At 54.1% G+C, this 21,239-nt stretch overlaps 3 protein-coding genes across 5 annotated transcripts; 2 read left to right on the forward strand and 1 right to left on the reverse strand.

The window, feature by feature from the left end:
- The first annotated feature begins 995 nt into the window (after positions 1–995).
- Positions 996–8,675, forward strand: NFKBIE (NFKB inhibitor epsilon). 2 transcript variants are annotated; one of them, XM_036870689.1, is made up of 6 exons: positions 996–1,593; positions 3,923–4,025; positions 4,719–4,941; positions 6,491–6,579; positions 6,674–6,850; positions 7,602–8,675. In XM_036870689.1, the coding sequence occupies exons 1-6, from the start codon at positions 1,226–1,228 to the stop codon at positions 7,665–7,667; spliced, it is 1,026 nt and encodes a 341-aa protein (XP_036726584.1). In that variant the 5' UTR covers positions 996–1,225; the 3' UTR covers positions 7,668–8,675. The 2 variants fall into 2 exon arrangements, with proteins under 2 accessions (XP_036726584.1, XP_036726583.1); XM_036870688.1 differs by having other exon boundaries at positions 6,674–6,913; positions 7,602–8,172.
- A 580-nt stretch (positions 8,676–9,255) lies between these two features.
- On the forward strand, positions 9,256–12,704 carry SLC35B2 (solute carrier family 35 member B2). Its single transcript, XM_036868240.1, has 4 exons — positions 9,256–9,425; positions 9,921–10,114; positions 10,274–10,428; positions 11,141–12,704. Exons 1-4 carry the CDS (start codon positions 9,415–9,417, stop codon positions 12,077–12,079), a joined length of 1,299 nt encoding a protein of 432 aa, XP_036724135.1. The 5' UTR covers positions 9,256–9,414; the 3' UTR covers positions 12,080–12,704.
- Positions 12,705–14,490: 1,786 nt separating this feature from the next.
- Positions 14,491–20,475, reverse strand: HSP90AB1 (heat shock protein 90 alpha family class B member 1). 2 transcript variants are annotated; one of them, XM_036868237.1, is made up of 12 exons: positions 20,240–20,475; positions 18,734–18,880; positions 18,211–18,417; positions 17,950–18,109; positions 17,669–17,802; positions 17,255–17,563; positions 16,671–16,836; positions 16,265–16,455; positions 16,006–16,153; positions 15,605–15,873; positions 14,986–15,319; positions 14,491–14,870 (listed from the first exon to the last, which is right to left on the reverse strand). In XM_036868237.1, exons 2-12 carry the CDS (start codon positions 18,878–18,880, stop codon positions 14,761–14,763), a joined length of 2,175 nt encoding a protein of 724 aa, XP_036724132.1. In that variant the 5' UTR covers positions 20,240–20,475; the 3' UTR covers positions 14,491–14,760. The 2 variants fall into 2 exon arrangements, with proteins under 2 accessions (XP_036724132.1, XP_036724133.1); XM_036868238.1 differs by lacking the exons at positions 18,734–18,880; positions 20,240–20,475 and adding an exon at positions 20,191–20,195 and having other exon boundaries at positions 18,211–18,243.
- Positions 20,476–21,239: the final 764 nt, after the last annotated feature.

Here is a 21,239-nt window from a genome sequence, read left to right on the forward strand (position 1 = left end):
TGCGCTCTAGAGCCCAGTGCTCCACAAGAGAAGCCACCGCAATGAGAGGCCTGCGCACCGCACCACAACGAAGAGTAACCCCTGCTCGCTGCAACTAAAAAGAAAGCCTGCGTGCAACAACCAAGACACAACGCAGCCAAAAATAAATAAGTAATTTAAAAAAAAAAAAGCACATCCTCATGTCCAATTCTATGTGATCTGGGAAGTTGACACAGGAGACTCTCTATCCAGGACCCAAAGGGAGAAGTTCTCCTTTAAAGACATGGGTGTCCCCTTTGGCTCCTGGAAAAGCAAGAGAAATTGAGAGCAACGGTCAGCAGACAGGTAGCAACGCTTCCCCTTCCCACCTCCCACGTGCCCTCCCCAGAAGACGCCCAGCTTGTGCAGACGATTAATAAATATTCCTTTAAAAACAAACTAATGGGGACTTCCCTGGTGGTCCAGTGGGTAAGACTATGTGCTCCTAATACAGGGGGCCCAGTTCGATCCCTGCTCGGGCAACTAGGTCCCGCATACATGTCTCAACTAAGAAGCCCACATGGAGTCGGCATGCCCCAACTAAGAGTCCGCATGTTGCAACTAAGAGTCTGCATGCTGCAACTAAAGACCCCGAGTGCCACAACGAAGATCCCGCGCACCGCAACTAAGATCCGGTGCAGCCTAAATAAATAATTAATTAATTTTTTAAAAAAAGATCCTAGGAAGCATTAAAAAAAAAAATGAATGGGAAAAATGAATGAAGAAACAGGAAGTGAAGGAAAGAAAGAATGCACGGAATTAATAAATGGAATGAAGAAGGAAGGGGGAAAGAATGAATGGATGGTTGGATGAATGAATGAATGAATGAATGGGTGAGTTAACGCACCAGTGAGTCAGGACCGGGGAACCCCTGACTCGGAGCCAACGCAGAGGGCGGGGTAAGGGGGATTCCGAAGGGCTGGGCCTCGGTCCGGAAGCGCGGCGCCTGCCGGGGGCGGGGCCTGAGGGCGGGGCGAGCGAGCGCATCAGACTGGGCTACCCAGCTGCCCGGAGTAGCGGATGCCTAGGACCCCGCCAGCGTTCCGAGCCTCTCTACGCGTCTCGCCGACCCCTCGGGCCCCCGAAGCCGGGGAAGGAGGCCACTCCGGGCCCAGCACCCGCTCTACAAGGCGGACCTGCAACCCGGAAAGGCGGCGCGGAGTCGGATCCTGCTCGGACCGGGCCCCGGCGGGCCGGCGCCGCGGGGATGTCGGAGGCGCGGAAGGGGCCGGACGAGACGGATGAGAGCCAGTATGACTCGGGCATCGAGTCTCTGCGCTCTCTGCGCTCCCTGCCCGAGCCCACCCCGGCCCCAGCCTCTGGGCCCTCAGACGGAGGGGGCCCCCAGCCCTGGACTCATCCTCCGGGAACCGCCAAGGAGCCAGAGGAGAAGGAAGACACAGACGGGGAGCGGGCTGACTCTACCTATGGCTCCTCATCGCTCACTGAGCCCCTGTCCTTGTTGGGGGACCCCAAGACCGAGGACCCAGCCCCAGACTCGCCGCTTCCCGCCGCGGGGGCGCTGAGCCCTCAGCAGCTGGAAGCACTCACTTACATCTCCGAGGACGGAGACACGTGAGTATGGGGGCTAGGCTAAGACAGGATCCCTTCCTCCCTCCCAATGCTAACTCGGGGCCTCCCCCAGGAGCCGCAACCCCCTATGTGAGAATCCCTCAAGGCACCAGCTCTGGAAGGGGCCGTCCCCACTCTCTCTTTCAAACTTAACTCTCAACCCACTTTTGAGCTGTAGCCAGGACCAGTCCAGAGGACCTGGCATCATCTGCCTGCCCCACCTTTTGGCAGGGCCCTTACCAGGCACCTGGAAACCCAGCTAACATCTTGGAAATCTACCAGTAACCCATCCCTAGGAAGAGAAAATTCCCCTGACCAGCCCAGTTTTGTTTTGTTTTTTCCTTGCTGGGGGACAGGGCATCCTTGTTTGCTCAATATCTGGGATTCCCGGCCTCTGACCTCAGAATGCCCTGTCTCAAGGAACAAGAGGGGCCAGTTACAGGCTGCCAGTGGGCCCAGGAAGCTGGGGTTGGGGGTGCTGCCAGGGTGCATTGCTGAGACTGGCCCTAAGGAGGAGGAGGTGAGCCAGGCTGGGGCACTCTTGCCCCAGCAGACAGTCAGGCGACTGGCTGCCCCAGCTAACTTCCTCCTCTGCTGAGAAAGGGGAAGTGAGGGCTAGAGTCAGCCTTACCGACACTCTCCACCTCCTGAGCCCCACAAGTCCCCCTCACTGTCCTATGTGACCCCTTCACTTCATCCTTCCTCCCCAGGCCCAGGTGGAGCTTGGTGGAGACTGGGCTGGGGGGCAGTTGAAGTAAGAGACAGTTATGTGGCAGGGACTGGCCAGTTAAGGATTTGCCCCTCGGGAAGAAGAAAACACCGACAGGAGAGGGGGTGGCTGGGATTTGTGGGGTGAGAAAGAGTGGAGGGGGGCTGGGGTCGCAGATCTGGGATGCTGGAATGAACGGGGCTGAGGAGGCAGGAGATATCTGTCTTGACCTGCTTTTTTGGAGATGCAAGGGTCCTGGGTGGCCTTTGACAAAGATAGTCTCTGGACCCAGTGGGTGACCTGACCCTAGGCCTTTTTGTACTCTGTGCCCAGATCACCAGCCCTCAGGCCCACAACCAAGATTGTGCGGGCTCCGTGCAGAATACCTATGGCTGACCTTTGACCCAGGGAGTGGTGGCTTCTGAGCCTGCCCTCCTTTGTTAAACTCCCAGCCCCTGCCTTGACCATCTCTAGTTAGAGACAGATGTGGTGTCTAGACCCAAGAGGGGTTGGGGGGAGAGGTGTCAAGACTCCCCTGGGGGTTCCCTGAGAGGAGGGGGCACCTTCTTCCCTCCGGAGGTGTCTGGGCTGTGGGACATATGGAAATGGGAAGAGGAAGTGGGAGGAGGGGAGACTGAGGGAGAGAGGGAGGTGGCTGCAGGAATGTGACCAGAGAGCAGGCCCTGGCCGAGGGGATTTCCAGCGCGGTTCCTCCCTCCCTCCGTCACTCTCTCCTGGGCCTCGCCTGCCACCAAAGCCAGCGCCCCTCCCGCCCGAGTAGCCCCCTCCCCAGCCCAGACGGGCCTTTCAGCCAAGCTACCCGCCTGTCGAATGCCCCGAGGCAGCTGTCCCTGGCCTAGACCCTCCAGCTCTGGCTTTCATTTTCCCCACCTGATGTGGGGAAACCCCAGGGCTGGAACTTCCCCTCCTAGCCACCCCCTGCCCCCCAGGTTACGGCTCTTTATCTCCCACCAAGCACACATTTTCTGCACTGCCAGACCTCCCCTCGGAGGCGCGCAGGCAGCGGGGGCCCTAGGTCAGGCCCCTCCCACGCCCTGCTGTCTGAAGAGTGGCCCTCTGGCCGCCCCGTGGAGGGCAGCAGGACAGGGTGCTGCCCTGCTTCCTGCTCCTCTTCCAAGGGCTTCTGTCTCCTCTCTCTCGGAATGTGTTTCTGAGGGGGGAGGGGAGTGATCCCACCCCTGCCCTCTCTGTCCTCCCCGCTGAGGCGGGCAGAGATGGGGAGCCCAGCCCTGGAAACCACCTCTGCACTACCCCAGCAGCTTTCAGTTTGGCTTTGAGCCTGCAGCTGCCTGGCAGGGCCCTGGGGCCAGAGGGGAGCGGGGTGTGGGCAGGCTGGACAGGAAGGACCTTGTCCCGTCAGCACCCTGCCCGCACTCTCTCTCAGCCAAGGCCCTCCTGAAGGCCAGAGATGGGAACTTGGAGCTCCCACCCCCAGGATCCTGGCTTCCCGCACCAACCCTCACTTCCTGGCCCAAACTCTCACTTCCCGCACCTACCGTACGGGTGGCAGCTTAGACGTTCATGTGTTCCTTCTAACCCCAGGACCCCAGCCCACTCTCTCTGGCCTGGGCCCTGACCCCAAACCTTGCCTCTTCCTCCCAGGCTGATCCACCTGGCGGTGATTCATGAGGCCCCGGCTGTGCTGCTCTATTGCCTGGTTTTGCTGCCTCAGGAGGTCCTGGACATTCAGAACAACCTTTACCAGGTGGGTGGAGAGAGTGGGCTGAGCCCAGATACCTATGTCTGTCCCAGCAGCCATCCCCAGCAGCAGCACAGCATTCTCAGGCTGCTCCCTCAGGAAATCATATGCCAGACACTGGGCTAGAAGCTGAGGATGCAGAGAGGAGTAAGAAACAGCCTCTGCCCACAAGGTGCTCAAGCCTGGGCTAGGGGACTCGTGTCAATACCTAATTACACAGCATGGTGACAAGAGTTGTGACGGAGATGCATGCCAGCTGCTGTGGGAACCAGTGTCTGTGGGAAGCAGCCAGGGAAGGCTTAATACGGGAGGTGACTCTGCATGGAGCATTCAAGGAGGAGTTTGCCAGGTGGAGACTGCCTGGTGCCTCTGTCTCCTCCCCCCAACCTCTCCCCATCACCTAAGGTAACAGAGGTCTCCCCAGAAGGTGAGATGCTAGACCCTGCCCCCACTCCATCCTTTCTCCAGGGGCTTAGGCGACCTAAAAGGAGAGCAGGGGCCACTTCCCTCACCTTGCCTCCAGAATTGGGGTCCCGAGAACTTGGTGGGGGATAACAGAAGGAAGACCAGGACCATAGCCTTTATAAGCAGTCCTCAAAGAAGGTGCTGGCCTCTGGCAATTTCTGTGCCCACGCTAGCATGTTCCTGGAAGTGGGAGCACGCTGCAGTGGCCCTGTGACCCCCTCTTTGTGCCTGCAGACAGCACTCCATCTGGCCGTACATCTGGACCAGCCAGGTGCAGTTCGGGCCCTGGTGCTGAAGGGGGCCAGCCGGGTGCTACAGGACCGACACGGTGACACGGCCCTGCATGTGGCCTGCCAGCGCCAGCACCTGGCCTGCGCCCGCTGCCTGCTGGAAGGGCAGCCAGAGCCAGGCAGAGGACCGCCTCACTCCCTGGACCTCCAGCTGCAAAACTGGCAAGGTGCGGGCAGCCTCAGGGCCCATGAGATGAGGAGGGGACAGGAGACAGGGACCCCGCTCTTAGGGAAGGGAGGGTCACCGCTTTTCCACTGATGATGCATCTCCAGTTCTAAGCACAGAGGTACTCAGAATACCTTTGCTTAAAGAAAGAATGAATGGACAAATGAATGAATGAATGGGTTCTATTTAGAATTTATTGAGAACTTACTGTATGCTAAGCAGAGAGCTAAACTTTTCCCTCAAGATATTCAGTTTAATAGAGATTAGATGAACTCATTAATTCATTCAACAAAAATATACTGAGGGCTTTCTATGTGCCAGACACTGTTGTAGGAGCCAGGCTTGCATCTGTGAGCAAAACAGAGAATGTGTGAGGCAAACAATAAACATAGGAAGTGAGTCCTCTAGGAGGTGAACGGGCAGTCACTGCTGTGGAGACAGCAGAGCCGAGTGAGAGGACTGGAGTGTGTGTGGGGGGAGGTGATGTGATTTTTAAACAGGGTGGTCAGGGAAACCCTCGTGGAGCCCAGACATTTGAGCAGAGATTTGAAAGAGGTGAGGGGAATTTGAATCTAGTTCTCTAAGCAGAGAGGGGCAGAGAGGGGCCCAGGCCAGAAAGGAGCTAGCAACAAGGCTAGGGGAGCTCATGGGAGGAGGTGACCCCTGGGGAGGGCTGGGGTCCTGAGGATCCAGAGAGCTCTGAAGAAGGTGGCTTTTGGATGGGGCCTGAAGGCAGGTAGAGTTTTAGAAAAAGAGTGAGTGTGTGTGTGTGTGTGTGTGTGTGCGTGCATGGGGGAGGGGGTGTGTTGGGGGAGGGGGTGTGTTGGGGGAGGGGAGTATGTGTTGGGGGAGTGTGTGTGTGTGTATGGGGCAGGGGGGAGTGTGTTGGAGTGTGTGTGTGTGTATGGGGGAGGGGGTGTGTGTATGGGGGAGGGGGTGTGTTGGGGGAGGGGAGTGTGTGTTGGGGAGGGGGTGTGTGTTGGGGGAGTGTGTATGTGTGTATGGGGGAGGGGTGTGTGTATGGGGGAGGGGGTGTGTGTTGGGAGAGGGGAGTGTGTGTTGGGGGAGGGGGTGTGTGTTGGGGGAGTGTGTATGTGTGTATGGGGGAGGGTGTGTGTGCATGGGGGAGGGTGTGTGTGTTGGGAGAGGGGAGTGTGTGTTGGGGGAGGGTGTGTGTGTTGGGAGAGGGGAGTGTGTGTTGGGGGAGGGTGTGTGTGTTGGGGGAGGGTGTGTGTGTGCATGGGGGAGGGTGTGTGTGCATGGGGGAGGGTGTGTGTGTTGGGGGAGGGTGTGTGTGTGGGGGGTGTCACTCAGCAACCTGACCCCTGAAGCGTGAAAGTTTCAATAACATGACTCTGAAAAGGTGGAAACTTTGAGTTCCTTTCCCCCCAGACTTTTGAGGGGGTTTTTGGGTTTGTGTTTTAACAGTCCTGTGATCAGAGGCACTGAGTGGGCAGGGGGTCCCTTGGGACTGAGGGGTAAGGGAGGCCCCTGAAAAAAGGGAGAGAGAGCGAGCTGGTGGATGCAGCCCCATCCTCACCCCGTCCCAGGTCTGGCCTGTCTCCACATCGCCACCCTGCAGAGGAACTGGCCACTCATGGAACTGCTGCTGCAGAACGGAGCTGACATCAACGCACAGGTGAGGCAGCCAATCAAGGTGCTGCCCAGCCCAGGGCCCAGGCCCGGGATGCTTTCTCTTGAGGGCCTCGGCTGACACCCTTCTTCCCCCGCAGGAGGGCACGAGCGGGAAGACAGCGCTGCATCTGGCCGTGGAGACCCACGAGCGGGGTCTGGTGCAGTTCCTCCTCCAGGCTGGGGCCCGGGTGGACGCCCGCATGCTCAACGGGTGCACACCCCTGCACCTCGCCGCCGGCCGGGGTCTCAGCAGCATCTCGTCCACCCTGTGCGAGGCAGGTGCCGACTCCCTGCTGAGAAACGTGGAGGACGAGACTCCCCAGGACCTGGCCGAGGATGTAAGAGGCGGACACTCAGCTCTGCTGTCCAGGACCTCCCTCGTGGAGACAGGCGCTTTAATAGCTGAAAGGGCCAAGGAGTTAGGAGCCCAGGGTGTAAACCACGACTCTGCCGCTCACCAGCTGTGGGACCTTGGGCAAGCCTCTGCCCCTCTCGCAGCCTGTGTTCTTAGCTGGTCAGGACCAGGGGCCCAAACTTGGACTCCTACAGGAGCCGTGCAGCTAAAGCGCATCAGAGAAGCAGGCTGGGTGTAAGAGAGCCAGGTGATGGGGCCTGCGGGAGACCAGACAGTCTTTTGTCTGAAGGTCACTCTACTCAGCTTCAGCAGATACTTGCAGAGGAGGAATGTGGGCCCAGTATTCCCAGGTCTTGGAATTTTTTAAGAGAGTTGAAACCTAGATTTTCTGTAGACTCTTTCCCATTTTTAAATGTTTGATGTAAAAAAATATTCAAAATGTTTTGTGAGTACCCTTTCCCAACACCCTCCTCCCAAAACAAAAACAAAAACAGGCCCTAGAAGCCCTGGGGGACCACTGTTTTGGGGGTTAGTAGGAAGATTTGTTCCCTGACGTCCTTCAACGACACTTGGTGGGGAGGAAAGGGCCCGATAGGTCTCCCAGCCCCCTTCCCCCACCGCTGCCTTTGTCCACGGGCCCTGATCTTGCTTCTCTCCATCCTCTTCCTCAGCCCTTTGCCCTTTTGCCCTTTGATGACCTGAAGATCTCCGGGAAGCCACTGCTGTGTGCTGACTGAAGCCGGGACAGACTCTAAGGCCCCGGACGCTCCACCTCTTCCCATCTGAAAGCTGGAGCCACAGCTGCTACAGTCTGGGCCCAGGCCATGTGCCCTGGGGACTGCTGAGGCCAGAGCCTGGGGCCAGCACAGTCCTGAGCTGAGAGGAGGGACCGCAAATACGAGAGCCAGTCTGGAAGGAAGAGCTTCCAGGTGGATGGAAGGACCCCCAAAGCCCCAGGCAGCCTGGGCGAAGCCTGTTTACCTCTGTTGAAGATGGCGGGGCTCTTGTCTCTACCCACGTGGGGTCAGCCTGAAGCTGCCAGCCGGTAGGCAACGTGGACTCTCCTGAGTGAGGAGAGACACTGAACTGTGAGTGAGCAGGGCCCTGAAGGGTTCCATCTCACTGCTGAGGAGGACTTTGAAACACTGTTGTTTAAGGACTTCACACAGAAGGCCCTGAACTGAGCCTTTTGGGGATGGGGAAGTTTCAATAACATGACACTAAAACAGCAAAGACTTTTAAACACCCCCCACCCCACTCCCGCCCCGAGTTGTTTTGTGCGTGTGCCTGTTTGTGTGCATTGGGGATTTTGAGACAGGCCTGCCCTCTGACCTTGTGGTGGAGGCAGAGAGAAGGAAATTGTCACTTGAGCAGGGTAGGGCCTTGTAGGGAGAGTAGGGAGGCTAATGGTCCTCAGGCCTCTCTGTCCAGCACAGACCCTTGCCCTTTCTGTGGAAATGCAGATGGATGGAGGAAGAGAAAGAGGAGTGAGAAGATGCAAGTGGGAGGCCTCACCACGGCCCTGGAGGAGCCTGGAGAGAAGGGCTAGCCTGTGGAGGGTGATACGAGGGAGCGTGGCTTTGTATGTTGTTTTCTCTCATTCCACATATGTTTGAGGCACCTATTAGGTCAGGCCTATGCTGGGATAGAATATGTGGGAATAAAACAGTTTCTGGCCACTTGGAGACTTAGTCTAGTGAGGCAGCCATTAAAATCATAAACATCCAAATAAATATGTAATTGCATGTCGCGATGGAAGGAAAAGAATCGTGGGAGGGAGAGCAGTGGAGTGGGTGTAGGGCCATACTTTGGGTGGTCAGGGGAGGCCTGAGTAGGGGCTAGGGGGAGAGCTTTCAGGGGAAGGCTTTTGGTGAATTAGAAGAACTGAGAGCAGGCCAGGGGGGCTCTGCAGGGGGGTGGGTGAGTGGGCGAGGTAGACGGGGGCCAGGTCACGCAGAACCTCCGAAGGTCATGAGGATGCGGGGACAGAACTGTTGGTCCAGCCCCCGAAGGAAGGAGACATCTTCCTGCCAGAAAACGGGGAAATGGTAACATAAGGGGATGTGCCTGGGATGCAGAACTTCAGTGTCCCCGTCCCTAGGATGGCAGTGGTCACCACCACCTCCGGGCCGGTGGTGAGGGCTAAGGGCGATGACGAAGCGGGGGCGGCACCGGGCTGGAGCTCCCGCTCCCCACCCTCGGCCCCACCCCACCCGCCCACAGGGGCAGCCAGCCTCCCGCGCGCCGAGCCGCGTCTCCCGCCGGGCCGCGAGGGGGCGCTGTGGCCCGGCGGCGGCCCGGGGCGCTGCGTGGTCGCGGCCGGGGGCGGAGGGGCGGCCGCGGGGAGGGAGGCGGGAAGAGTGCGGCACTTCCGCTAGCCGGCCCCTCGGCTGCTGCTCCTGGAGGCGACAGCGGGAGTGGTGGGAGCGCGCGGCCCGGGGACCCGCATTCCCCGGCCCCGCTCCGCCCCACGCGGCCGGGACCATGGACGCCAGGTGGGGGACTAGGGGGAACGGTGAGCCCACGTGACCGAGCCCCGCGCCACGTGACCCCCGCTCCTCAGCGCGAGGGGACGGGTGGGGTCCCATCTGCCCGGCTGGAGGCCAGCCTGGCGCTGCCCGGAGCCGGCGGGGGGGGGGGGGTGGGTAGGCGGGCGCCGTAGCGTTGTGCTCCTCGGGGGCTCCGGGAGTGTCGGGCGGAGAAGTCGGGGAACCCTGGCGCTCCGGGAGCCCCGAGGGCGGGGTCAGGGAGCGCTGGAGGGAACAGAGAGAACCTATGTGGTCGGAGGGGCGGGTCCGCTCTCGGGGATGGAGGGAGCCCTGCCTGGCCCGCGCCGGCCACCCCAGGAGAGAGAGAGGCTCTTTGTCCGCGCTGGGCTGCAGCTGAGGGGGGCGGGGAGGAACTCCGGGCCCTTCTCCAGTGTCGTCCCCGCCGGAGGGCCCAGAGGGTGAGGAGCTGGACCCTGATCCTTCTGCCCGCGGTCCCCGCAGGTGGTGGGCAGTGGTGCTGCTGGCTGCGCTCCCCTCCCTCGGGGCAGGTGGAGAGAACCCCGAAGGCCCTCTGGAGTCATGGACCCACCTATGGTTCTTCCGCTTTTTGGTGAACGCGGCTGGCTATGCGAGCTTTATGGTACCTGGTTACCTGCTGGTGCAGTACTTCAGGCGGAAGAACTACCTGGAGACAGGTGTGTGGGGAAAGGGTGGGGAAGTTTGCTCAGTCTGTATTACGAGTGTTGGCCAGCAGTGCAAAGGGGAGGTGGCGGCCAGCAGGGCGGGCTGGCAGCTGTAGGGGAGATGAGGTGCTACGGAGAAGTTTGGGGTTTCACCTTGTGTACTTTCTCCAGGCAGGGGTCTCTGCTTCCCCCTGGTGAAAACTTGTGTATTTGGCAACGAGCCCAAGGCCCCGGATGAGGTTCCTCTGGCTCCCCGGGCAGAGCCGGCAGAGACCAGTCCCACTTGGCAAGCCCTGAAGCTGCTCTTCTGTGCTGCGGGGCTGCAGGTAAGTAGGCAGGCTCTGCGGCTCTTCCTGGGTCGGTCCCCGCGGACAGGGGCTCTGTGGAACCAGAGCTTTCACCCCACCGGTCCCAACAGTTTGCTGGTGGTTGTGTTGTGTGTCTTCCTCCTCCCAGAGGCACACCATCTTCTTGGGGGTGGTTGGAGGAAACGCTGTCTTTCCTGTCCTCCTGTCTCTACCCTCTGTGATTTCTCCCATCCCCTTGTGATGATGTCTCATATACCGTAAACCCACTGTTAAAAGTTTCAGCCTTACCCACTACTGTGTGTGAGAGGGGTGCTGAGATGCTGACCTCATGGCATTTTGGAGTGGGCACTTGTGGTTCCACCTAGTATACCATGTTGAACTAACAGGTGTGCAGTCTTCTTTAAGAACTCTTCCTCCCACAGTTGGTTGAAAATAGAGAAGAAAATACTTGGGATGGAGTCGGCGCTAACATACCCTACTGTGGGGACAAACAGGGTCTGGTCAGTCCTAAAGCATTTGTTGTTGTGTTTCACACACTTGATTGCCTGCAAGGTGAATCCAGATTTGGGAGAGAAGAAGAGGAAAGTAACTGCTAGTTACTGCAGATATTTATGTTGTCCCTCCTCATCATTTTCGGTATCATCCTGAGGAAGGAGGAGATTGTTGCGCTCTCTGGCCTGCCTTTTCCTTCTCTTGCTTATCTCCTCTCCCTCCGCCCTTCCCCATCCAGGTGTCTTATCTGACATGGGGAGTGCTGCAGGAAAGAGTGATGACCCGCAGCTACGGGGCCACAGCCACATTGCCAGGTGAGCGCTTCTCGGACTCACAGTTCCTGGTGCTAATGAACCGCGTCCTGGCACTGATGGTGGCTGGCTTCTACTGCATCTTATGCAAGCAGCCCCGGCACGGGGCACCCATGTACCGGTACTCCTTTGCCAGCCTGTCGAATGTGCTCAGCAGCTGGTGCCAATATGAAGCTCTCAAGTTCGTCAGCTTCCCCACCCAGGTGCTGGCCAAGGCCTCCAAGGTGATCCCTGTTATGCTGATGGGAAAATTGGTGTCTCGGCGCAGCTATGAGCACTGGGAATATCTGACCGCCGGCCTCATCTCCATCGGGGTCAGCATGTTTCTGCTGTCCAGCGGACCGGAGCCCCACAGCTCCCCGGCCACCACGCTCTCAGGCCTCATCCTGTTGGCAGGTTACATTGCCTTTGACAGCTTCACCTCCAACTGGCAGGATGCCCTGTTTGCCTATAAGATGTCATCGGTGCAGATGATGTTTGGGGTCAACTTCTTCTCCTGCCTCTTCACAGTGGGCTCCCTGCTAGAGCAGGGGGCTCTCCTGGAGGGCATCCGCTTCATGGGGCGACACAGTGAGTTTGCTGCCCACACGCTGCTGCTGTCCATCTGCTCTGCGTGTGGCCAGCTCTTCATCTTCTACACCATTGGGCAGTTTGGGGCTGCTGTCTTCACCATCATCATGACCCTCCGCCAGGCTTTTGCCATCCTCCTCTCCTGCCTTCTCTACGGCCACACTGTCACTGTGGTGGGGGGCCTGGGGGTGGCTGTGGTCTTTGCTGCCCTCCTGCTCCGAGTCTACGCCCGGGGCCGTCTAAAGCAGCGGGGAAAGAAGGTCGTGCCAGTCGAGTCATCTGTGCAGAAGGTTTGAGAGGCCTGAGCGATGAAGTGAATAGGACCCTCTCACTGTACCAGTTTTCCTGTCCTACTGTAACTTCTCGGAGGCGGCAGGCTCCAGGGCAAAATGCAGGTTTCTCAGTATCACAGACTAGCTCTGCAGTTGGGGGTAGGGAGCCCAGGAGGCAGCCTTCCCCTTTGCCTTAAGTCCCCCATCCTCTAGTGGGCAGGATTCTCCCCAGGGTGGAAATGGCAGTGGGAAGGGGCAGGGGGCAGTGTTGAGAAGGCAGAGGCACCTTCCAGAGCCCCTCCCTCCTCCAGTTCCCTGAAGTCTTGCCCTGTAGGCTCTGCCAACGCCTCACCTGTGCTTGTCCCCTACCTTGAATACCCACCCTATCAGACTCCGAGAGACCTGCATTTCTTACTCTGGCGAGAGAAGCACAAGTGTTGTAGGCTCCAAATGCTGCTTTCCCAGGAGAGTAAGTGAAAGACGGTGCTGTGCTGCGGGAGGGTGTTGGGAGTCCCGCCCAGCACCACCACCCGCTCTGCTCCTGGATCCCTAGGCTCTGCTCCATGAGCCAGTTGCAGGTTTTGGTACTTTGGAAATGTAACTTTTGCTCTTATAATTTTATTTTATTAAATTAAATTGCTGCAGCGGGCTCGGTCCTGTGTTTTGGTTGACTGAAGTACAGACTTTCAACTTCAGATAGGTTATGTCCGATAAACCCATCAGAAGTTGAAAATGTGTTTAATACACCTGACATAGCTTACCCTACCTAAAAGTTCCATCAGCTCAAAACATCCTACAGTTGCTGTTTTACAGATGTCAAATATCTCACTTAACTTGTTTAATACTGAAAATGAAAAGACAGTGGTGGTTACGTGTACCACTTGTTTGTGGCCAGGTGGCTGGGAACTGCAGCTCAGTGCCCAGCAACACCAGTGAAGGTACCTCTTACTGTCAGCCCAGGAAAAGATCAAAACTCAAAAGTAGTTCCTACTGCCTGTGTGTGCTTTTGTATCAGCACAGTAAAGTCAAAAAATTTTGAGTAGAAGACCCTCTGTATGTGCTTTAGGAAAGGGACTTTTTAAAGTGTTATATGGTAGTTCAAACATACCATTTATACCTTCAGTGTTTTTCTTTTAATCATTATTTTTTAAAATTGAAGTATAGTTGATTTACAGTGTTAATTTCTGCTGTACAGCAAAGTGATTGTTACATATTTTTTTAAGTACTGTTTTCCATTATGGTTTATCATAAGATACTGAATATAATTATGTGCTATACAGTAGGACCTTGTTGTTCATCCATTCTTGTTCATATAAAAGCTTCCATCTGCTAACCCCAACCCCTACCTCCCATTCCATCCCTCCCCCATCCCCCTCGGCAACCACCCGTCTGTTCTGTCCATGTTTGACTCAGTTTCGTGTCATATTTTACATTCCACATGTGATATCATATAGTATTTTTTCTTTCTCTTTTACTTAGCATGGTAGTCTCTAATTACATCCATGTCGCTGCAAACGGCATTTCATTCTTTTTTATGGCTGAGTAGTATTCCCTTGTATATATGTACCACATCTTCCTTATCATCTGTCAACAGACGTTTGTTTCCATGTCTTGGCTATTGTGAGTTAGTGCTGCTGCAGACATAGGGGTGCATGTTTGAATTAGTTTTGTCTGGATATATGCCCAGGAGTGGATTACTGGATATGGTCATTCTACTCTGAAGTTTTCTGAGGACCCTCCGTACTGTTCTCCATGGTGGCCGCACCAGCCTACATTCCCACCAACAGTGTAGGAGGGTTCCCTCTTCCCCACACCCTTTCCAGCTTCTGTTATTTGCAGACTTTTTTGTTTGGTTTTTTTTTGACCACACAGCATGCAAGGATCTTAGTTCCTGAACCTGCGCCCACTGCAGTGGAAGCAGTCTTAATCACTGGACCGCCAGGGAAGTCCTGTTATTTGCTTACTTTTTAACGTGAGGTGGTACCTCATCATTTTGATTTGCATTTCTCTAGTAGTAAGTATGTTGAACATCTTTTCATGTGCCTATTGGCCATGTGTATGTCTTCTTTGGAGAGATGTCTATTTAGGTCTTCTGCCCATTTAATTGGATTGTTTTTTTTGTTATTAACTTGTATGAGCTGTTGGTATCATTTTGGAAATTAAGCCCTTGTCAGTTGCATCATTTGCAAATATTTTCTCCCATTCTGTAGTTTTTCTTTTTGTTTTATGGTTTCAAGTTTGATTAGATCCCATTTTTGTGACTTCTAAACTTATCAGTGACCTTTTAAAAACTTTTAAAGTCCTACTGTGTATCACGTTATGTATACTCAGGACGATGGCAGGTTAAGACTTGGGAAACTAGGGAAACTCCAAAGGCAGCATTGTACATACTCGGTGGGTGGGGGGGGGGTCCACATGATTTGAGAGAGCAGAAGTGTATAAAAAACCTGCATCATCTTTATTTTGCATACTTTAATTTCAGAACAAAACAAACAAAAACACACAATACACAACATTCAAACCCCATGTCAAATGTGGAAAGGAATAGGGCTTGAGGCCCTTATATCCTGCCTTGGACAGAGGGACAGAAATAAAACCACTAGACATCAGCAGAAGGAACCAAGTGCGCCAAGGCCACTGGGGCTGCTGCTGGGGGAGCCACGGGGACACTATACAGAGGGAACAGAGTCTGCAGGTAGAAATTCCTAATCTACTTCTTCCATGCGAGAGGCATCCTCATCACCCTCAAGGGGGGGGATCTCATCAGGAACAGCAGTACTGGGCTCCTCTGCTGTCACTTCATCTTCATCAATGCCTAAAAGTAGGAAAGAATGCCACTTGAGATCTGACCCAAAAAGCACTCAGTCCAATCTGCCCACCAGACCAGTTCCTCACCTCCTCGCCACACTCAAGAGGACAAGAGTACTCACCCAAGCCTAGCTTGATCATGCGGTAGATGCGGTTGGAGTGGGTCTGGGGATCCTCAAGCGAGAAGCCGGAAGAGAGCAGTGCAGTTTCGAACAGCAGCACCACCAGGTCCTTGACAGCCTTGTCATTCTTGTCTGCCTCTGCCTTCTGCCGCAGGGTCTCCACAATGGGGTGGTCAGGATTGATCTCCAGGTGCTTTTTGGCCATCATGTAGCCCATGGTCGAGTTGTCCCGAAGTGCCTGGGCTTTCATGATGCGCTCCATGTTGGCAGTCCAGCCATAGGTGCTCGTCACGATGCAGCAGGGTGAAGACACAAGCCTATTGGAGATTGTCACCTGTGGACAGTCACAAAAACCTTGGGTTCATATTAAATCAAATTGCCACCTCGAGGCAAACGTGATACTTGAAGTTCTGTTCTCGGGGGGAAAAAAATACCTCATCTTTGGTAAGTTTAATAGAAACAGCAACCTTAAAATCTGCCTAGTTAAGAAAACAAAAGGGTAGGATTGGCGCTGAACAAATTAGGCTGCCCCAAACCACTAATTGTATAGCAACCAGAGACTGAGGGAAATAGCCCTGAAGGCATCTGTTACAAATAACTTAGCTCCAGAGTTGCCTACCTTCTCCACCTTCTTATCCAAGATCTCTTTCATGAGTTTGCAGAGGTTCTCAAACTTAGCCTTGCTCTCCTCCATCTTCTTCTTCTCCTCCTCATCCTCAGGCAGCTCCAGGCCCTCCTTGGTAACCGAGACCAGACTCTTCCCATCAAACTCCTTGAGCTGCTGCACACAGTACTCATCGATCGGCTCTGTCATGTACACCACCTCGAAGCCCCGCTTCCGCACTCGCTCCACAAATGCAGAGTTGGCAACCTGCTCTTTGCTCTCACCTGCGGGATTACTCAGTGTGACTCAAGGGCCAGAATGCCTCAACCTGCCAGTTCCCAGGTACCCTTGGGTGTCCTCCCCTTCTCCCCACACCTCTAAGGAGAGGCTTTGATCAGACCCAGGCTCCAACGCACCAGTGATGTAATAGATAGACTTCTGGGTCTCCTTCATGCGAGACACGTATTCTGAGAGAGAAGTCATCTCATCTCCAGACTGGGAGGTGTGATAGCGCAGCAGCTCAGACAGGCGTCGCCGGTTAGTGGAGTCCTCATGGATTCCAAGCTTTAAGGGTGGAAAGAAAAAAACAATCTTGCTAAGAAATAATTTATCCTCTATGAGTAAGAAATAATCCATCATAATTATTAAGCAAGAAAGTACTTGCTGCCTCTTTACCTTTAGATTTTTAGAGAACGCCTCATAGAATTTCTTGTAGTTCTCCTTGTCTTCTGCCAGCTCCGAGAAGAGCTCAAGGCACTTCTTAACAATGTTTTTGCGAATGACCTTCAAGATTTTGCTCTGCTGGAGCATTTCTCGGGAGATGTTCAGGGGAAGGTCTTCAGAGTCAACCACACCACGGATGAAGTCTGAAATCAAGTACGTAAGCTCAGTTAAAAAAAGGTAGGGGAGTGAAGAGGATAAAAATAAAGGTATACACAGGGTTATCTGGATTCAACAGGACCAATTTTCTCACTGAACCTTCACTTGTTATGTTGCAGAGGATCCTTAATCTAACATAATGACTTCAGTCAGTCCCCTGAGAATGCTGAACGCAAGTACCTTAGGCCAAAAAGATACTCACTGAGATATTCTGGTATTAATTCATCACAGCTGTCCATGATGAACACACGGCGGACATAGAGTTTAATGTTGTTCTTCTTCTTTTTGTTCTCAAAGAGGTCAAAAGGAGCCCGACGAGGAATGAACAGCAATGCTCTGAATTCCAACTGACCTTCCACAGAGAAGTGCTGAAAGAAATCCAAGATAATCCCACTGTGTATTTCAAAATAAGAGTGGCTTTTTGTCCCAACCCCAAATTACCCAATATTTGGAACTAAAATCTTCCCCCTAAGCACTAGGAATAGAGTAGACGCTAAGGCAACTGTTGAGAAAATTTAAGCTCTAACGCCCTAAATGAACCCAACATGGTACAAGCGGTGTATAATCCTTGGGTCAATGAGGAAATCGTCAAATCAGGACCCCGGATGGGTAAAGCTGCCACAGAACAAGTGAGGTAACTGGGGAAAATGTCATTTCTCCACCCTGGAAGAGTCCATTAGCAAGTGAACTCATGGCATTCACAGCTCCCAGCTACCAACCAGTTGGGTAAGTTCCATTTGCCCGTTATCGGCTCCTCCTATTAAGCCAACAAGTAAGGCTTCTTACCTTCACTGCCAAGTGATCTTCCCAGTCATTGGTAAGGCTCTTATAGAACTCTCCGTATTCCTCCTGGGTGATGTCATCAGGGTTTCTGGTCCAAATGGGCTTGGTCTTGTTCAGTTCTTCCTGATCAATGTATTTCTCCTTGATCTTCTTTGTTTTCTTTTTCTTATCTTTGCCACTATCATCCTCCTCATCTGAGCCCACATCTTCAATCTTAGGCTTCTCCTCATCATCTTTATCTTCCTCTTCTTTCTCACCTTTCTCTTCCTCTGCCTCATCATCACTGATTTCCTTCTCGCGTTCCTTCTCCAGCTAAAAGTATCAAAGACGATAAATGCAGAATACAGAAAGCAAAAAACCAAAGGTCCATTTAGATTCTCTAAAGCATCTTCACTTGAGTTACTAGTCCATACTTACATAGAGTGTGATGGGATAACCTATGAACTGTGAGTGCTTCTTCACCACTTCTTTGACCCGCCTTTCTTCTAAGTACTCTGTCTGGTCTTCCTTAAGGTGGAGAATCACTTTGGTACCCCGCCCAATGGGCTCACCTAGAAAAAGTCAATCAAAATGGAGTAAAAAATGAAACTAAATGCAAAACTGTAAATATAACTGCTTTACAGATAAAATGCTCAAGATCTTTATTACTGTTTCCCCAGAATTCTCACCCAGACATCTTAAGAGGAAAGCCAACTTACCATGGTCAGCACGTACAGTGAAGGAACCCCCAGCAGAAGACTCCCAGGCATACTGTTCATCATCATTGTGTTTTGTGATCACAACCACTTTCTCTGCCACTAGGTAGGCAGAATAGAAGCCAACACCAAATTGCCCAATCATGGAAATGTCTGCACCAGCCTGCCAAAAAGTTTAAGGAAGTCGAACGCAAGTTTCAAAGAAACAGCAAACCAAACACCAAAAAATACGAATGGTGTGTGCCTAGCTAAAATACCACATACCTGAAGAGCCTCCATAAATGCTTTAGTACCAGACTTGGCAATGGTTCCCAAATTATTTACAAGATCAGCTTTGGTCATGCCAATGCCTGTGTCTACCAGAGTCAGGGTGCGCTCCTGGGGGTTGGGGATGATGTCAATTTTCAGCTCTTTACCACTGTCCAATTTGGAAGGGTCTGTCAGGCTCTCATAACGAATCTTGTCCAAGGCCTGGAAATACAAATTGCAATTTTACAATTCTGCTTCCTTAAAGCCCATCTCACCCCCCAAAAAACTTTTTTTTTAATTCCCAAATACCCTCAATTCTGATTACCCGTTCAACGTGTAGTTTGAGAACCACATCCAACTGTAGTCTCTATCCACATCTATCCACCTACCCACCATGAAATAAAGCAAACCTTTTTGTAACTGCAAGTTTATATCCCCTTCAACACTGAACACCACAAAATGCCAAACCACCCCTTCCCCCTTTTTTTGAAGTACTTGAAAAACAAAAAACGCCAATGAAAACACCCAAGGCACTCACATCAGAAGCATTACTGATCAACTCCCGAAGAAAAATTTCCTTGTTGGAATAGAAAGTATTGATAATAAGAGACATGAGTTGGGCAATTTCTGCCTGGAAAGCAAAAGTCTCCACCTCCTCCTCTCCATGGTGCACTTCCTCAGGCATCTAAAATAAGAAAACTCAAGAATTTAAGACTACTAGAGTTCACCCCGGTTACAATAAAGACATTATGAGATTCAATTCAAACTGTTTTGAGCTGTGTACTGAGACAAAATCCTTTCCTGTAAAAATTTCAGGCTGCATCCTTAGACAGAAAACAATGGGGAGAGGGGGTGCGCCTAACATACTCAATGAAACGCGTTAAGGTTTCTTGTACTTTGGAACCAAACTACTGTTACAATGATCCATCGATCAGCATCACCTGGTAATTTGTTAGGCACGCAGAGTATCGCCCCTAACCCAGGTATCTCGAATGGAAGTAATAACCCCGGTTAATTCACACACATTTAAATATGTAAATCACTACAATTCCACCATTTTGGGTGGGGGGACCTCCAATATGACTAGTTTTACGTTAAAGGGCAATGACTTTAAACTGCTCTCCCATGAGGCATCTCCAAGCACATGTGGGATTACTGCCTCACGTGGTAGGGGAAGCTGACTCGAGAGATCGGTGGGATGCCCTCCCAGGATGGCTATTAAGACAAAGAACCGATAAAGCAAGAGCTCCACCGTGACCTCTGAGCACACGTGACTGAGATGCAGGTCCAAACCAAACACAACTAAGATGGTGGCCGTAGTCTGCTGGGCCGACTCTCGTCCTTGCCGGACATGCGTCGGCCAGGACCACGAGAGAAGGGGGCGCCACCGCGCAGCCTCCCTTCGCCCCAGCATCCGGGAACCAGGGCGGGGCACCGGGCTCCAGAAGCTTCCAGAACAATCTCAGCTCTCAAGAAGGGGCGGGGGAGGAATAAACCCATGAATCCCAGAGCCTGCCCCCTCCCCTCTCCCGTTCCTCCTCCTGCACCAAGACGGCAGGCCAGAGGCGACCGAAAGCATCCCTCGCCGCAGACCCTTCCGGAAAACACCCGGAAAAATTTAAAAACCGCGGTCAATAGAAAAGATGGCAAAACCTTATCAGGACCGGGCTGTGCTGAGTCACACCGAGCGCGCACACCCACAACCCTTGGGGACCCTCCGGCGCCCCGTAGCCGCGTCCGGAAGTGGAGAGGCAAACATGGCAGCGTCCCGGGCCGGCGCGGCCACCACGTGCAGCTACCCACTAGCCCAGACCCACTCCGCGGCCCACCTCGCCCATGGCTAATAGCTGCCTAGAAGCAGCCCCGCCACGAAGCACAGAAAAGAGGCTGAACTCAAGAGCTCCCTCCCACCCCCAACAGAAAATGGGAGCGTTATCCCAAAAGCCGCCCCAACACAACAAAATATGGGAGTCGGACGCGAGAGACGAAAACAACTCGGAAGAGCAATCTAACCTGAAAAACCCGCAGAAGACTGCAGCCTTACCTTAAAGAATAAGAAACGCAGATACTAGAGAGCTGAGCGGGCAAGGACTGCCTCAATCTCACTCGCCGCAACAGGGGTGCACAGGGGTGACTCAAGAGAACGGCTGTGCGCCCCCAGTCGCCTTATATAAGACGAAGCACAGCCTAGCTGCCCGCCCCCGGATCCCTCCGCCTTAAAGGAGGATGCCTGTCAGCACCGCACCTGCCGCCGCCCGCCCACCTTGACGTCATGGTCCAAAATAGGGGAGGGGGCGGTGAAGAACTGGAGCAGCCGGCCTCAGTCTGCACCGGGAGCGCACGTATTTACTCGTTTTCATAGCCCCGTCTCTGCGCTTCCAAGACAGGACACCATCAGAAATAGATGTTGGGAATGCTCTCATGACGTAAGCGGCGGATCAGGGGCGAGGATCCCCATTGACCTCCGTAGAAACCTCTAGGGCAGGCGTCTCCACACCCAAGAGTCCCGGCCTCGAAGGACGCCTAAAAAGTGGCCAACCGCTCCCACCTACGCTCCCAGGCTCGATCTCCCTTTAGAATCTTCGCTACACATTCCAACAGCCCGATAAGGGGAAGGGGTCTTTTCCGCGGGCGGTGCGGAATCTGAACCCCAACTCTGGGCAGCCCGGGGAATCCCGGCCCTCCCGGGGGGAGGGCCAGCGTTTCGCCGCGAGGCGTGGCTCCGGCTGCGGGAAGGGTGCCGGCTCCGGCTGGCGGGGGACTCTTTGCCTGCATGCGGCGGAAGGAGCCACGGCGGCGGTACTGCGATGCTTCCAGCAGGTTCCAGGCCCGCCTAGGCGGTCCCGCCCCACCCCCTTCCCTCGAGGCTCCGCCCCGCCCTCTGCGGCCTGGGCTGTGCCTCTGCGGCGGCTCCGCCCCGCGACCGTTCTGCTAGGATCCTGGGGTTGAAGTGGGCTGCCCTAATCCCGTTTACTGTAGGAAACTGCAGGGGGCACTCTTTACCCCACCTGCCAGGCTCAGCTAGCCCAGCACTGCGTCTGGGG

The sequence above is a fragment of the Balaenoptera musculus genome, chromosome 11, assembly GCF_009873245.2.
Source record: "Balaenoptera musculus isolate JJ_BM4_2016_0621 chromosome 11, mBalMus1.pri.v3, whole genome shotgun sequence".
NCBI classification, from domain to species: domain Eukaryota; kingdom Metazoa; phylum Chordata; class Mammalia; order Artiodactyla; family Balaenopteridae; genus Balaenoptera; species Balaenoptera musculus.